General features: G+C 38.6%; 1 protein-coding gene across 2 annotated transcripts in view; it reads left to right on the top strand.

The window, feature by feature from the left end:
- agps (alkylglycerone phosphate synthase) overlaps window positions 1-16,164 on the top strand; it is a 184,852-nt gene that overhangs the window by 66,481 nt on the left and 102,207 nt on the right. For both annotated transcript variants that reach the window (XM_063052099.1, XM_063052098.1), the window contains 4 exons: window positions 2,864-2,954; window positions 3,340-3,460; window positions 3,542-3,616; window positions 4,166-4,237. In XM_063052099.1, coding sequence (XP_062908169.1) covers window positions 2,880-2,954; window positions 3,340-3,460; window positions 3,542-3,616; window positions 4,166-4,237 — 343 coding nt within the window. In that variant the 5' untranslated portion in view covers window positions 2,864-2,879. The remainder of the gene's footprint in view (window positions 1-2,863; window positions 2,955-3,339; window positions 3,461-3,541; window positions 3,617-4,165; window positions 4,238-16,164) is intronic.

Raw genomic sequence — 16,164 nt, 5'->3', positions numbered from 1 at the left:
CCAAAGATGACACATCTTTTCTGAGATATGGGGCCCAAATCTGTTCCAAGTGTGGCCTGACTAGTGTCTTATAAAGCCTCATCATTATCTCCTTGCCTTTTATATTCTATTCCCCTTGAAATAAATGCCACCATTGTATTTACCACCTTTACCACAGACTCAAACTGTAAATTAATCTTCTGGGGTTCTTGCACGTGGACTCCCAAGCCCTCCTAAGTTCATTTATACTGAATCCGACTACTGAATCTGAATACTGTGTCCAGTCTTGGTGCGAGTTGATTTGTGTTATAATCCTTTTCATTACTAAAAACACTTCTAACATTTTTTGCAACAATAATAGTCTAACTCTTGAAATTTTCATTTTGCTTTGTTATCTTTTGATTTTTTTAATCAACTTTTTAAATGATTCTTTATAACAGGGATTCAGAGACATTGAACAACCTTGACAGCTTTGATAAATGACGACACAAATACAAAATACTCTGCAGATGCTGGGGTCAAAGCAACACTCACAACATGCTGGAGGAACTCAGCAGGTCGGGCAGCATCCGTGGAAAAGATCGGTGGACGTTCCAGCCCAAAGCGTCGACCGATCTTTTCCACAGATGCTGCCTGACCTGCTGAGTTCCCCCAGTGTGTTGTGAGAGTTGCCTTGATAAATGACGAAGCTGAGGCCTGGGGATTTTGACAAATGGCAAAGCTTCCAAAGAATGCCTAAGACTTGTGCACAGTACTATAGTAATTTTATGTGAAACACCCTGGTTTCCTTGGCTGTGTAAGTCTAGGGAAAACACTCTCAAGTCCTGCCAAACTTGTGAGATTGAGACTGCTCGATCCCATCCCAAATCTCGGTGTGTGTGGATGCTATGTAATTTGCTACCCTGTTACAAAATAGTGCCATGAAATAACAGACAGTACACTGCATACAATTAAAGGAATTGTATTTATGAATCTTAACTTTAAAGAACTAGTAAAGAATAACAAAAAGAAAAGGGCCCATTCTAATTATACAGTCATATGTGCACAAATTGGAGCTCATCTTGAACTTCTCTGTCACTCGAGTGCTGGGCCCTCGGTCAGCCTGAAAGCACACACCACTTTCCGAATGTTGCTCGCAATCCATCTCGAACAAACGAGTCTTCCACCCAATCATATGCTACGATGGGTTCTCCCCAGTGTCTTTTCTCTTCATCTCCCGCCGAACAAAAACCCAAGCCCAACCTTAGTGTCCCTCACCAGAGAAACTGCCCCTTAATTTGACCAGCCTAATTGGATGGCACATATTTCTCTTATCTTTTATCTTCAACCATAACCCAAACAAGCTGCTCTGACAACTGCCAAAATGAAATGCGTACAACAAAAAATGAAATGCATACAGCATAACAGTAAAAATATGACCCAGGGCATTACATATGTATTGCACTATACTGCTGCTACAAAAAAAGGTCATGACATATGTGAGTGATGATAAACCTGATTCTGATATGGGTCTCTATTGTGGATTAACAGTGGGAAGAGGGTAGCGTGAGGGGAATCATGGTTGGGAAAAGGGTCAGGGGAGGGGGGGAGGGGATGGAGCAGGAAGCACCAGAGACACATTCTATAATGATGAATAAACCAATTATTTGAAATCAAATGACCATGCCTGGTGTCTGAAGGCTGGGTGTGTCTGCACCTGCACCACCCTCTGCCCCTAGCACACCTTCTCTGCCACCTGTCTCACACCCCTACTGTGGCGCTCCACCCTTGCCATTCCCACCATCCTTTACTCCCACCAGATTTTCAAACTCTATCTCGGCTTCACATTGACAATTACAGTACTGTGCAAAAGTTATAGCTACTCTACCTATATATATATATATATATATATATATATATATATATATATATATACACACACCTACCTATATCTAAGACTTTTGCACAGGAATGTATATCAACCTTAATCTGCCTAGGGTTTTGCCATTTGAATGCTAGGGCTGTCAGAGCCAGCAAGACTGATGTCCCAATTTGGAGAAAGTAAACTTAGGTAAATGAGAAATGCAGATAGTAAGCCAACTCAGAAAATTCCCTGCTGTCATGTTTTAGGTATTTTAAGTAAATATGCAGAGCAATAGTATGCACTAATGGCCTCCTTTAACCTATTGTGCATTCTTGTACATATGTTTCGAATGTAGATTTTTAAAAAAATTAACATTGTACCTCTATCAACTATCAATGGACAAAGCTTTCAGTTATCCAAAGCTTACATTTAGAGACCCATGTCCTAAATTTGCTTGTGTTTTTTAATTTCTTGGAAAACTCCCTCCACAATCAAATTCTTGGGTTGACTCTTAATTCTTTGTTGAATCCAAGTTGTCCGGTGTGTGTTTTCACATTAGAATTAAAAGAGTTTGTTAGCCTTCAAAATTCAAAATGCATTTATCAATTCTTGACTGATTAGAAATGAGTTTTAAGTTTTAGCTTTTGTTTTAGACAGTTAAAAAAATCAAATAAGAGTGCAAGTTACATGTATTCCAAAGCCCTTTAAACTTATTAGCGTCATTTAAAAAAAAAGTCCTCCATTAAATACTTGGCAGTTTATACTCCTTGCATTTCTGTATTTCTTTTTAATATAGTTTCAGTGGCTGAGGACCTCAGATTTAAGAAATTATCGCAAATCAAATATGAATATTTGCTGCTTAAGTTAAATAAAGTATTGGGCAAAATTGCCTATTAGATAAGTAATAAGTGATAGCTATTTTTAACTAAATTTGTTTTTTGATCTTTAGAGTTGGGATTTCTTTGCTTAAATCAAGTTTGAATATATCATGAACAGTAAAATGCCAGATTCATGGTCACTAAGAGAAAGTTTCATGCTCAGGTATCGACTTAGTGGAATGGTGCTTCCAGCTTTGAAAGAGTGGATGGAAAAATCTTTTGGAGCAAGTTTGGAGCACAAAACAACCCCAAGGGTAAGAATTTTCTAAGTTGACATACCTTTAATATTTTAAACTGCATGGTTAAAATACAGTGTGCGACATGGACCACATTTATCATGAATTACTGATTCTTATAAAGCACAGGAAACACTCAGATGGTTTTCTAGATATTTTCCAGAAGAAAGTATTTGTCTTTGTCAAACAATATAAACATTTGTATTTTAACCATGCAGTTTATTATAGTCTACCTTCAGTCATTTAAATTATGAGGGCCAAGTTTAGATGATCAGTTTTTAAAATTGCAATTTTGTTCCAAAATATGCTGAAGTTTTACCAGAGATGTTAAACTGTATTTGCTCTTTTAAGACAAACAGTTTTATAGAAATGAATAATACACTTTATTTTTAAACTTTTGAAGACTACACCAAATTTGGAAGATCTTCCATTACCCATTCTAAATGAGGAATGTCTCAAAGATCTAAAAGATCTAGGAATCCCGTTTTCACAAGATCCAGAGGATAGATTAATAAGATCCCATGGTAAGAAATTGTAAAAAAAATTGTTTCCTCAATGTATATATACATATTATTTTGTGACTAACCAATATATTTTAAACACAGGCCACTGTTTACATGAGATTTTTGCTCTACGTGAAGGCAAAGTTGAACGAGTTCCAGATGTTGTAATCTGGCCAAGTAAGTGTGATGTTTTGTTTATTAAATCAATTTCAAAGCAACATATCCCTACCAAACTGAAAAGTGAATGTGTAATTCTGGGTAATAAATAAGATATGCTTCCATTGAAAAGTACCCCTATTCAAATAGTATTTTTCTTCTGCCTCTGTGCTCCTCCTTTGTTTCATAATGTATGAATCAACTGTAAGCAACCTTAACTGTTAAAGTTCTGCCATGTACATGTCTTCAGAGCCAAATTGGTTGAGTGTAATCTTTTTTCTTTACTTTCTCCGGCACTAATTGTGCCTATTAATTTTGTTTTTACCAAAGTCTTACACATTTTCTCTGCTTTAATTATTTGTTTCTTTTTTCAATGTTTTGTGAATTGGTGATGAAAAGGTATTTGACATAGTATTTTTGGATTTAGCAATTTTTTCATTAATTTTTGAAGTAGAGGATGGTAGTGCTTTCCTATAAGAAATGTTTTCTTAAGCTTCTCTTGTAGTTCATGGGGAGCTTAAGGCTGGGTTATACAAGATCAACATTTAGGAAAATCTTTTTGTTTTCCAGGTTGTCATTCTGATGTGGTCAAGATAGTAGAGCTAGCATCCAAGCACAATGTTTGCATCATTCCATTTGGCGGTAAGATTTTTATTTCTTAAGACGAACATTTAATTTTAGAATTAAATTGTAATTGGCTCAACCTAATTTCTTAGATTAAGTAATCTTGAAGCAGGTCAGTTTTTCAAAATCTTCACCTTTTGTGCAGCTTTAACATTCAAAAAGTATGTATTGTTTAATAACTTCATGACTTGTATCTCTCATTGTGGTCTAAGCAGTGTTTCTGAGAGAATGTCTTTATTAATTGCTTGTACTTACTTTCAAGTTAATATAGCATTCAAGGAATAAAAGAATTATATTTAAAGCAGTTTTGTGTATTTGTACCTTTTGTTGCTTAAGATTAGTTTGCGATTCGTGGAATGGTAGTGTGGTGGCTAGTGTGATGCTTCACACTGTTGTCTTTGAGGAGTTTGTATGTACTCTCTGTGACGTGCGTTTCCTCTGGGTGCTCTGGTTTCCTCCCACATTCCAAAGATGTACAGGTTAGTAAGGGTTGATAAGTTGTAGGCATGCTATGCTGATACCGGCAGCTTTGCCACACTTGCAGGCTACCCCCATCAGATCTTCGGCCTTTGTTCACTGTTGACGCAAACATTGTATTTTACTGTATGTTTCAATGTACCTAAGACAAATAAAGCTTTAACTCTTTAAATCCTTAATTTGCCTATGTCAAAAAAAGGTAACTATTTCTGCTTGTTACCTTTTCTAGTAATTTACGCAGTTTAACTGGTTTTGCAGTGAGTTGGTTTCCTGTTAGTATAACTACATTGGAATAAATACTCAACTAATCCTGTAATTTAATTACTTTCTTTATGATTGTTGTTTTATTTCCACTTTGCATTCCAGGAGACATGTTGTGAAGGTGTGGTTACATCTTGAGTATTGCAGAGAACCACTATGCTCATTACTCAAACTGCTTTAAACTTCTTTGTAGAAATTAACTTTAAAACAAATCATAAACTTTCTTTTTATTCCAGTGTTTCTTTTTTAAACCATTTTACTGATCTTAAATGATATTATAATATATTGAGCTTTTTTCTCGATTTGAAATGTATAATGCAGATGAGTAATGCAGGTTAATTTGAGGTGAAGTTAAAAGGATGTAAATTATGTCATGGAATAAGAACTTCTGGTACTGGACATGAAGTGTTACTGACAGAAAATATACTTGGGGCTATAATTTTCCATAAGATGTTTATCTGGTATATGTTTTTGTGTGCTATGCAATGTTAAGCAACTTCGAATTTTTGGCATCTAAAAGGATGTAAGCTGTATGCTATTGACCCTGGATCTACTGGATTTTCTGAGTTGTGGAGGAGCACACTGACAAACTGTATTCATATGGGGAGCAGAAAGTGAATGCCAGAAATAGGCTTCTACAGAGAGAAGTAAATTAGTTTAAAAAAATAAAACTAAGAATGAAAAGAAACACAATTGGGGGAATGTGGAGGAATTTGGGCAGGGATAAGACATGAAGGATCAAAATAGAACATATTCAAGTAGATATTGATGGCAGTGTTCATAAGGCAATATTAAAATCTGCAAAATTATACTGAAGGTTGGTTTATTAAGCTCTGTGAGCTATGCCGTTGGGTCATTATTTTCTTCCATCCTTGCTAGATTCCTAAAATGTAGAATTCATGTTCTGATAGCAAATCCATGGAAAGCTCATTTGTTTAAATCAGGTGCTTTTGAAGTAGGTCTTCCTGCAGTTGTTCTGAGCAAATCCCTGTGTTTTCTACCTTGTTCAATATTTTTTCCTGCTTCATGTTGACATTTGAGTTAGTGATGAATATTTAATTATAAAACCTATCTCTGCAAGCCTGAGGCTTCATGAATCTGGTGGTGTTAGTTTGCCCATCCTGTGGGTCCCCCCCCCTGTCTTTCTTCCCGGACCTCCTGTCCCATGATCCTCTCGTATCCCTTTTGCCTATCACATGTCCAGCTCTTGGCTCCATTCCTCCCCCTCCTGTCTTCTCCTATCATTTTGGATCTCCCCCTCCCCCTCCAACTTTCAAATTCCTTACTCACTCTTCCTTCAGTTAGTCCTGACGGAGGGTCTCGGCCTGAAACGTCGACTGCACCTCTTCCTAGAGATGCTGCCTGGCCTGCTGCGTTCACCAGCAACTTTTATGTGTCTTACTGATAGTTAATTTTTTTGTTTTAAACAATGAACAACAAACTGGACTTGGTAGTTCATTATCCTTAGAATAGCTCCAGATTCACTTCGACTTATAAATTCAGTGCACACATGTTGTTGTCACTGGGAAAAAAGTTGCACAGTACAAGATTAGAGGGAACACTGCCAGCGATCGAGGTTCAATTCTTGCTGCTGATTGTAAGATATTTGTACGTTCTTTTCATAGTGTGGGTTTCTTCTGGGTACATTCTCCTACTTTTGTTTGGCTTTCCTTTGGTTCTCTGGTTTCCAGAGACATATGGTTAGGGCTGTTACGTTGTGGGCATCCTATGTTACTGCTGGAAGCTTGGCAAAACTTATTACCACCTCCGCCACATCTTTGGACTGTGTTGCTCATTGGGGCAAACAATGCATTTCACTATTTCAGTGTACATATGACTAATAAAGCTAATCTTTAAATCTTTAGCTCCTGAAGAATTTTGTATATTTCAATGCGATCCTAATTCATTTTCTAAGTTCTGCAGTGTATAATGCAATACTGTTTTCTGATCCATTGTACTTGTGCATCACCTTATTGTTTTAACACAGGACTTAAAGGTATTTCTCAGAACACACTAGACCACTGCTATACTAAGATAAAGAATACCTATCAGTCCGTGCTCAGATCGCACGCAGGCCACAGCTAAAGGGCAAGGTTCTAGAGATTAGGACAAAAAGAGGTAGTTGTGGGAGGCAAAGGGGTGGCTGTCAGATTGGTTCGAGTTGGTGAACTGGGCCATGTTCAAGGACTCATCTGCGGATCTGAATGAATACACCATGGTTGTCACAGACTTTATAAAACAGTTGTAGATGAGTGCATCAACCTCGGTCGCCAACAGCAGGCAAAGCCGGGGATTTTGAGGCCTACCCTCCGAAAGATTCCCGACCACGCAGTAACGACAGCAGCGAATGAGCGTTTCAGAAATTTCTCCAGATGTTCCTCTGTGCTTTCACGTCCCTCTCCATCAAATCAGAATTGTCCACGGCCCCTATTTAACAGATACGGTATAATTTTTCACCGGAAGGCTGCGCATGAGCAGGTGCGCTGCTCTCTCTCCTCCCACCATTTTCAAATTTTCAGGCTCTTGAACCAGTGGTATAACTTCACTCAACTTCACTCACTATCATCACTGAACTGTCCCCACAAACTATGGACTCAATTTCAAGGAATCTTCATCTCATGTTCTCGATATTTATTGCTTTATTTTTATTATTATTTCTTTTTTTCTTTTTGTATTTCTGGTTTGTTGTCTTTTGCACACTTGAGGTCAGCCCTGTTGGTGCAGTCTTCTCTGATTTTTTCATGGTTATTGGATTTATTGAGTATGCCTGCAAGAAAGTTAATCTCAGGGTTGTTTATGGGGACATACATGTACTTTCATAATAAATTTACTTTGTACTTTGCATATGGTTGCTATTGAAGCTTAAACCATTAAAGAAGGGTATAGGATCATTTTTTTGCTGGTCTATTAGAGGGTAGATGAGAAGGTACAAAGAGTTGTGAAGAAAAGCTAATTAAAGTTCAAAAGTAAATTTATTATCTAAGTATGTATATGTTACCATATACTACCTTGAGATTCTGCCTTGCAGACATTTACAAGAAAAAAAATACAATAAAATGTTATGAAAATCTATATAAAATGGGCAAAGACTGACAGACAACCAATATGCAAAAGAAGAAGCTCCAATAAAAATAATGCTGAGAACAGGAGTTGTAAAAAGTCCTTGAAAGTGAGTTTGTAGGTTGTAGAATCAATTCGGAATAGAGGTGGTTGAAGTTATCCATGCTGGTTCAGGAACCTAATGGTTATAGGGTAATAATTGTTCCTGAATCTGGTGGTGTGGAACTTAGCTTCTGTACCTCCTGCCCCAATGGCAGTAGTTAGAAGTGGATATAGTCTAGGAGAATATGTCCACAGATCCATAAAAGTATTAGAATTGGTTAATAAGCTAATAAAAAATGTATATGTGAAGCTACACAGTACTGGTTAGAGCATGCCTTGAGCACTGGGAATAGACCTGGTCACTACATTGTTGGGAAAATGCTGACTAAAAAAAATCCTGATGGGGAAAATGTTATTGCACTGGAGAGTGGAGAGGTTTTCCAGGAATGGAAAACTTTCAGTACGAGAAATGATTTGTTAAACTGGAGCAGAGAACAGAGAAGATTGACAGGTGGTTTAATTGCAGTGTATAAAATTGTGTGAGGTTTTAGTAGGATAAATAGAACGCCTTGTTTCCCTTAAGATGTCAAAACTAGAGGGCACAGATTTGATTGGAATTGCTTGAAGGATTAGAACAATCAATGTTGATATTGAAGCGCATCATGGCAGTTGGATCGTACCTCTTCCATTTTATTTTTGAAGAAATTATACTTTCAATTTTAACATTGGTAGACAGCATAAACTTCAGGGTTGCACTTGAGGTTGCACAGAGTACTAACTATTCCCTTGGTTATTCTGGTTTCTACAATATTTGTTGGAGGATTACAAATACCTGGGGATACGAATTGACAATAAACTGGACTGGTCAAAGAACACTGAGGCTGTCTACAAGAAGGGTCAGAGCCGTCTCTATTTCCTGAGGAGACTGAGGTCCCTTAACATCTGCCAGACGATGCTGAGGATGTTCTACAAGTCTGTGGTGGCCAGTGCTATCATGTTTGCTGTTGTGTGCTGGGGCAGCAGGCTGAGGGTAGCAGACACCAACAGAATCAACAAACTCATTTGTAAGGCCAGTGATGTTGTGGGGATGGAACTGGACTTTCTCACGGTGGTGTCTGAAAAGAGGATGCTGTCTAAGTTGCATGCCATCTTGGTCACTGTCTCCCATCCACTACATAATGTACTGGTTGGGCACAGAAGTACATTCAGCCAGAAACTCATTCCACCGAGATGCAGCACAGAGCGTCATAGGAAGTCATTCCTGCCTATGGCCATCAAATTTTACAACTCCTCCCTTGGAGGGTCAGACACCCTGAGCCAATAGGCTGGTCCTGGACTTATTTCATAATTTACTGGCATAAATTACATATTACTATTTAACTATTTATGGTTCTATTACTAGTTATTATTTATGGTGCAACTGTAACGAAAACCAGTTTCCCCCGGGATCAACAAAGTATGACTAAATAACTAAATATTTCTTTTCCATCATCGTTGCTAAATGGTCTATATTATAGTGCTCTTGTTTTCCAGTTTTCCTCAAGCCGCAGGCTTGTCTGCTGCAGAGACGTGGAAGTGCTATGGCGTGGTTGAGCTTGACTGGGGCCTGGCCTCGCCCGTCAGTGCCCTCTCGTGTTTGAGCAGGGAATGACAGGCTGGATTGCGTGCATCTGTACACTACCAATTTGTTAACTTAGTAGCAGCAGTTCAATGCAATACATAATCTAGCAGAAAGAGAAAAAAATAATAAATAAAATAAAACAACAATAAATAAACAAGTAAATCAATTACATATATTGAATAGATTATTAAAAAATGTGCAAAAACAGAAGTACTGTATATTAAAAAAGTGAGGTAGTGTCCAAAGCTTCAAAGTCCATTCAGGAATTGGATGACAGAGGGGAAGAAGCTGTTTCTGAATCACTGAGTGTGTACCTTCAGGCTTCTGTATTTCCTACCTGATGGTAACACTGAGAAAAGGTCATGCCCTGGTTGTTGGAGGTCTTCAATAATGGACGTTGCCTTTCTGAGTCACCGCTCCCTAAAGATGTCCTGGGTACTTTGTAGGCTAGTGCCCAAGATGGAGCTGACTAGATTTACAACTTTCTGCAGCTTCCTTTAGTCTTGTGCAGTAGCCCCTCCATACCAGACAGTGATGCAACCTGTCAGAATGCTCTCCACAGTACAACTATAGAAGTTTTTGAGTGTATTTGTTGACATGCCAAACCGCTTCAAACTCCTAATAAAGTATAGCCGCTGTCTTGCCTTCTTTATGACTACTTCAGTGTGTTGGAACTAGGTTAGATCCTCAGAGACCTTGACATCCAGGAACTTGAAGCTGCTCACTCTCTCCACTTCTGATCCCTCAATGAGGATTGGTATGTGTTCATTCAAATTACCCTTCCTAACATCCACAATCAGCTCTTTAGTCTTACTGACATTGAGTGCCAGGTTGTTGCTGCGGCACCATTCCACTAGTTGGCATATCTCACTCCTGTATGCCCTCTCGTCACCACCTGAGATTCTACCAACAATGGTTGTATCATCAGCAAAATTGTAGATGGTATTTGAGCTATGCCTAGCCACACAGTCATGTGTATATAGAGGGTAGAGCAGTGGGCTAAGCACACACCTGAGATGCGGCAGTGTTGACCGTGAGTGAAGAGGATATGTTATCACCAATCCGCACAGACCGTGGTCTTCTGGTTAGGAAGTCGAGGATCCAATTACAGAGGGAGGTACAGAGGCCCAGGTTCTGCAACTTCTCAAGTGGGAATGATGGTATTAAATGCTGGGCTAGAGTCGATGAACAGCATCCTGGCGTAAGTATTTTTGTTGTCTATGTGGTCTAAAGCCGTGTGAAGAGCCATGGAGATTGCATCTGCCGTTGATCTATTGTGACAATAGGCAAATTGCAATGGGTCCAAGTCCTTGCTGAGGCAGGAGTTCAGTCGAGTCATAACCAGCCTCTCAAAGCATTTCATCACTGTCGATGTGAGTGCTACCGGGCTACAGTCATTAAGGCAACCCACATTATTCTTCTTTGGCACTGGTATAATTGTTGCCTTTTTGAAGCAAGTGGGAACTTCTGCCCGTAGCACTGAGAGGCTGAAAATGTCCTTGAATACTCCGGCTAGTTGGTTGGCACAGGTTTTCAGAACCTTACCAGGTACTCTGTATCGGGACCTTCTACCTTGCGAGGGTTCACTCTCTTTAAAGACAGTCTAACATCGGCCTCTGAGACATATCACAGGGTCATCAGGAATGGTCTGATGTGGAAGGTCTAATGAGCCCTTCAGTGACAGGTGAAAGTTCTGATTGGTATCAGCCTTTGTGTACCTGGCCCAGTTCACCAGCAGAGAGTCAAAGTTATTGTAGGCTGAGAATGTTCTTGGGGGTGAAGCCCACCCTCGAGGGGGAGGAGGAATGTGAGCTGGATGAATGGCAGTGGTCTGATAATGTGAAAAGACAGCGACCAGTAGAGGGTCTAAAAGGTCTGGCTGCTGAAGTCGTGAGGTCCTTAAAGGCAGTTATTGAAGGACTAGCCAGCCACATTTCCAGAGACAGCCGGAAAAGGCGGGAGGGGGGGTGCGTGGGTTTCACTTGCATGCAGCTAGGACCTGTACGATGCTAAGGCTGCATCTTGAATCATTGAACTTACTTGACTTGAAGTCATATCTTTATTTCCTGATCATTGCCTACATTCAGGTTAATCTAAGTATTGGAAAGTCAAAAGAAAACCGCAAATCTGGAATAAAAACAGATTATCTTCGGAAAAATGTCAGCAGGTCAGTCAGTGTCTTTGGAAAGAAAATAGTTAACGTATTGAGTCTGCTACCCTTCAGCAGGTAAATCAAAACTGCTAAAGGGTTACAGACCAAAAACATTTCTGTTCCGTTTTGGCCTGCTGAGTTTTTCCAGCATTTTCTGTTTTTATTCCTAATGTAAATATGATTTCCTTCAGATGCAAACGGTTTAGATCATGTTCTCTGATGGTTATAGTGCCTGTAGCTCTGACTCCAGCTGAGTAGCTCTGAGCCAAAGTTCCACAAGATCGGGAAATTTACTTAGTATTTCTCTCATTTCCACCAACTTCCATATGTTACAGCTACATCACCAGTGCTTTTATTCCTATTAAATATTATATATTCAATTATTTTGTTTCTAGTCATTTGAAACTTGGCTCTGTTAAAAATCTGATTATTAAGTTAGTGTATATTGCTTACCTACTTTTAAATTGTTAAAACTTAAAAGGAAAACATGAACTACAGTAGGAAGAGACAAATTGGAAATGATTTTAACAAACCTAATGATATTGTGAAATAAACTGATAATTTAACACCATTGAATTCAGTCTAAAAAGTTTTAAATTTCAGATCAAAATGACAATACAGTGAATCTTAGTGTTTATATGCAATTTATTAATTGTATTTATAATTTTCGCTCTTTGTACTCTAAGATGGCTCAGAAGTTCATTTAAAGTTGTGCATTTCCTTGTTTTGCTGTCAGTAGGATTTTTTTAAGGTGTGATTGGCTGATCAGAAAACTTGATCGCATGATGCCAGAGATATCCCTGTGTGTGTGAATTGCAACTAACTGAGATAATCCTATAAATGTTCTCTATTAAATGATCAGTTATATTAATTTCTCAATTCAAGATTACAAAATATTTCTAAGTTAGTAAATCTATGATGTGGTTCAGTTCTTTTGCAAATTGCTGTTTCTTGAACTTTGGCTCAATCTTGTCTTGTTGGGTAGTTAGATATGGTGGGATTTATGACCATGTCTGTAACTCTGGCTCCAATAACAAGGCAGAGTAGTGGGAGTTTTGCTTTCACTGATAAAGTGTGAAAGCATGAACTTGTGAGATTCACTGTCACAGCTATTCAGGGTGAGTTTTTTTTTGCAACATTTTTGTTTAGCTCAATATCGTAGAGAAGTACAGCACAGAAACAGGCCCTTTGGCCCTTCTATCCCATGCTGAAACAATATCCTCTGACTCCAAAATGAGGGAGCCACCATTGATGGAAACTGCCATTTTGAATAAGCTGAAACATTTTGTTTTCTGATTTATGCAAAATTGACTAAGGATAAAACTAACTACTTTTTGTAATTTCAGTCACTAGTATTCTATTATTACAGAGGCTAAATGGGGCAGTGTTGGTATTGTTAGGGATCGTTCTGGAGTTAGGAAATTATGGATAACGTAATTATGAATGAACTAAAATGAGAACTAGTGTCAGAAAATAATGCCTGTACGCAATTTAACTTCCAACTGGTGTTTGTGAATCCAATCATTGGGTGTAGGATATTCTAATTCTGGTCCATTAAAATCACATAGGGAAGACAATAGGTGAATGTTCTTGCTATTAGCACAATGTTAAAGATGTTCCCCTGCAGTTTAATGCACAGTCCCGGACAGCCTGTTTAGTCACTTAACCTTCTAGTGTGTCGTATATTCATGGAGTCATCCCTCAGCACTGTAACAAAATGGGTATATTTTGGGTGTCTGGACTTTGTATTCTGGCTTTTCGAACAGACACCAATATTGAATAGGGTTTCTGCTAGTTAGGATGTGCTACCATTGTAAATTCTGTAAAGTTACCTGACTGTATTCAAAATGTTAAGTTAAATGGGTGAATATAGCTACTGAACCTGTAGCTAATCATTTATTGAAATATTTAAGAAGAATAAGTCATTGTGTCAGGAGAGTAAGATTCTCCTGGGCTCACTCTCTCCTGAAGGTTTTCTGTGTTAATAAAGACTTCTGTATTTCCAAGTTACAGCTTCAATGTGGCCCAGTTTTAGTTGGCCATAAGCATGACTTTGTTGTTCCTTTCATTGAATTGCTTGGCAAGGCTAACGGAAAGAATAGCCCAAAGGTCACTGTTGCAAGGTAATTTTTAAACAGAGCTGCTTGGAGTTCCCTCCTAATGAGGAAATTGAACCACTTGGTGGTGACAAGAACATACTTGTAGAAAAATATATGTTGCTTCAGTGCACAATGTTGTTGTTACATTTATGATTTATTCTTTTTATTAAAGACAAAATTAAAAATACTGACCCCAAATATGTTCTGACCTGATGCTTGCCTGTTTCTTGTCTCTCTCCTGTACACAGAACTAACCAGTCTGCTTCCTGTGAGCTCCCTACAACCTGTTTTTAATTAACTGTTCAAAGTTTTGGCCTGTGTATATTGATTTTTTTCTTTTTGCTAGTTTTCTAATGATTATAGTTGGCCTAGTCATGTAGTAGTATGTTCCATGCCCAAATTTGTTAAGTGGTTTTGAAAATTGGATCCAGTGAAGTTTCGTTTCCATTTGTCTTCATCTTCAGCTTTTTCAATGTGAAAGCTGGAATGCTGACATTTATAACAATTATTCTGAAACCCATGTAGATCCTAATACTAATCGTTGTTCCTTCTCACTTAAACTGCTCTTAAAATGGTAAGGTTTACAGAAATTAGTAATTTGGACAGCCTCACAGTAGAAGTGGTTAAATACTTAATTCCTGGCCAGGGAAATAGAATGGAGTTTGAAACTCCAGCATTAAATTTAGTACTCCATTACTTTTTTTTTGATGTTTTAAAGCCTTTCTGAAGTGAACTAAGGTGTTCACCATCTAGAGGCAAATGAAGAACTGATGGAAAAAAATAGGAACTTCATTTAATTACAGAATGGAATCCCAAAATTAAAGATGCATAAAAATAATTTGTTGAAAATTATGCTTTTTAAAAATACTTGTACATATTTCACCAAATTTGGAACTTTTTCTTGTTTTACTAGCTAAATTACAAACATTTTTTTCCAACCACCAGTTGGTAGCTGTAAATGAAATTTAAACAAAAAAAATGAACATCCACTATAATGTTTTGTGGAGTTTATGCTGACATTGGTGTCTGTAGGTAAGGAGATGTAATTTACTGTATTATTTATGCTGTACCAGTGAGAAAGTTGGTAAAAAGTCTTGACTATATTGAATTTTCTCTCTCATTCCACACTCTAGAGTTCAGAAACTCAAGAGTAGGAATACTTAGGATTACTTCAATATCCAGATTTGTAGTTACAGAGCTACCTAAATCCTTTACTGAAGAGATTCTGCAGATGCTGGATATCTTGAGCAACATACACAAAATGCTAGAGGAACTCAGCAAGTCAGCAGCATCTGTGAAAGAGAATATCAGTTTACTGTTCGAGCAAAGACCTTTCATTAGGACCGGAAAGGAAGTGGGGCAGAACTTAGAATAAAGAGAAAGAGGAAGGGGAAGGGAAGGGAGTATAAGCTCGCAGGTGATGGGTGATATCAGGTTAAGGGGAAAGTTGGGTGGATGCGAGATGGAATATGAAGTTTAAAAAAAAGGGAGGTGGTAGTTGGAAGAGGTAAGGGCTGAAGTAGAAGGAATCTAATGGGACAGGACAGTGGATCATGGAAGAAAGGGAAAGAGGAAGGGAACGAGAGGGAAGTGATCAGCAGATGGGGTGAGAGGTGAGACAGAATGGTGAATGGAAAACGGAGGGGGGAGGGGAGAAGTTACCATCGTTAGAGAATTTGATGTTCATGCCAACATGTCCCCAAACAGTCCTTCAACATGAAGCCGCTCTTCACCTGCAAGTCTGTCAGAGTCACCTATTGTATCTGGTACTCCCAGTGTGGCCTCCTTTACATTGGTAAGACCCGACACGGATGGAGGGACTGTTTTGCTGAGCACCTTTGGCTCCATCTGCCACAAAGGGCAGGATCCTCTGATGTCCAGCTATTTTCATTCCAACTTCCCATTCCCATTCCAACATGTCTGCCCATGGCATCCTGTACTACAACGACGAGGGGGTGGGGGGAAATGCTTCATATTCTGTCTGGGTAGCCTCTAACCTGACGGCAGGAACATCAGTTCCTCTAATGTCTGGTAATTTTTCCCCCTTTCCCTTCTTTCTTTTTCCATTCACCATTCTAGTTCCACTCTCACTCTCTCTTCTCACCTCCTTCTGATTTCCCTCCTTTCTGTTTTTTCATGGTCCACTGTCCTCTCCTGTCAGATTCCTTCTTCAGCCCTTTATCTTTCTACCTATCACCTTCCAGTTATTTACTTCATTTCCCCCCTTCCCCAT

Source organism: Mobula hypostoma, chromosome 6, assembly GCF_963921235.1.
Source record: "Mobula hypostoma chromosome 6, sMobHyp1.1, whole genome shotgun sequence".
Classification (NCBI taxonomy): domain Eukaryota; kingdom Metazoa; phylum Chordata; class Chondrichthyes; order Myliobatiformes; family Myliobatidae; genus Mobula; species Mobula hypostoma.
This window is presented reverse-complemented; position numbering and strand designations above follow the sequence as displayed.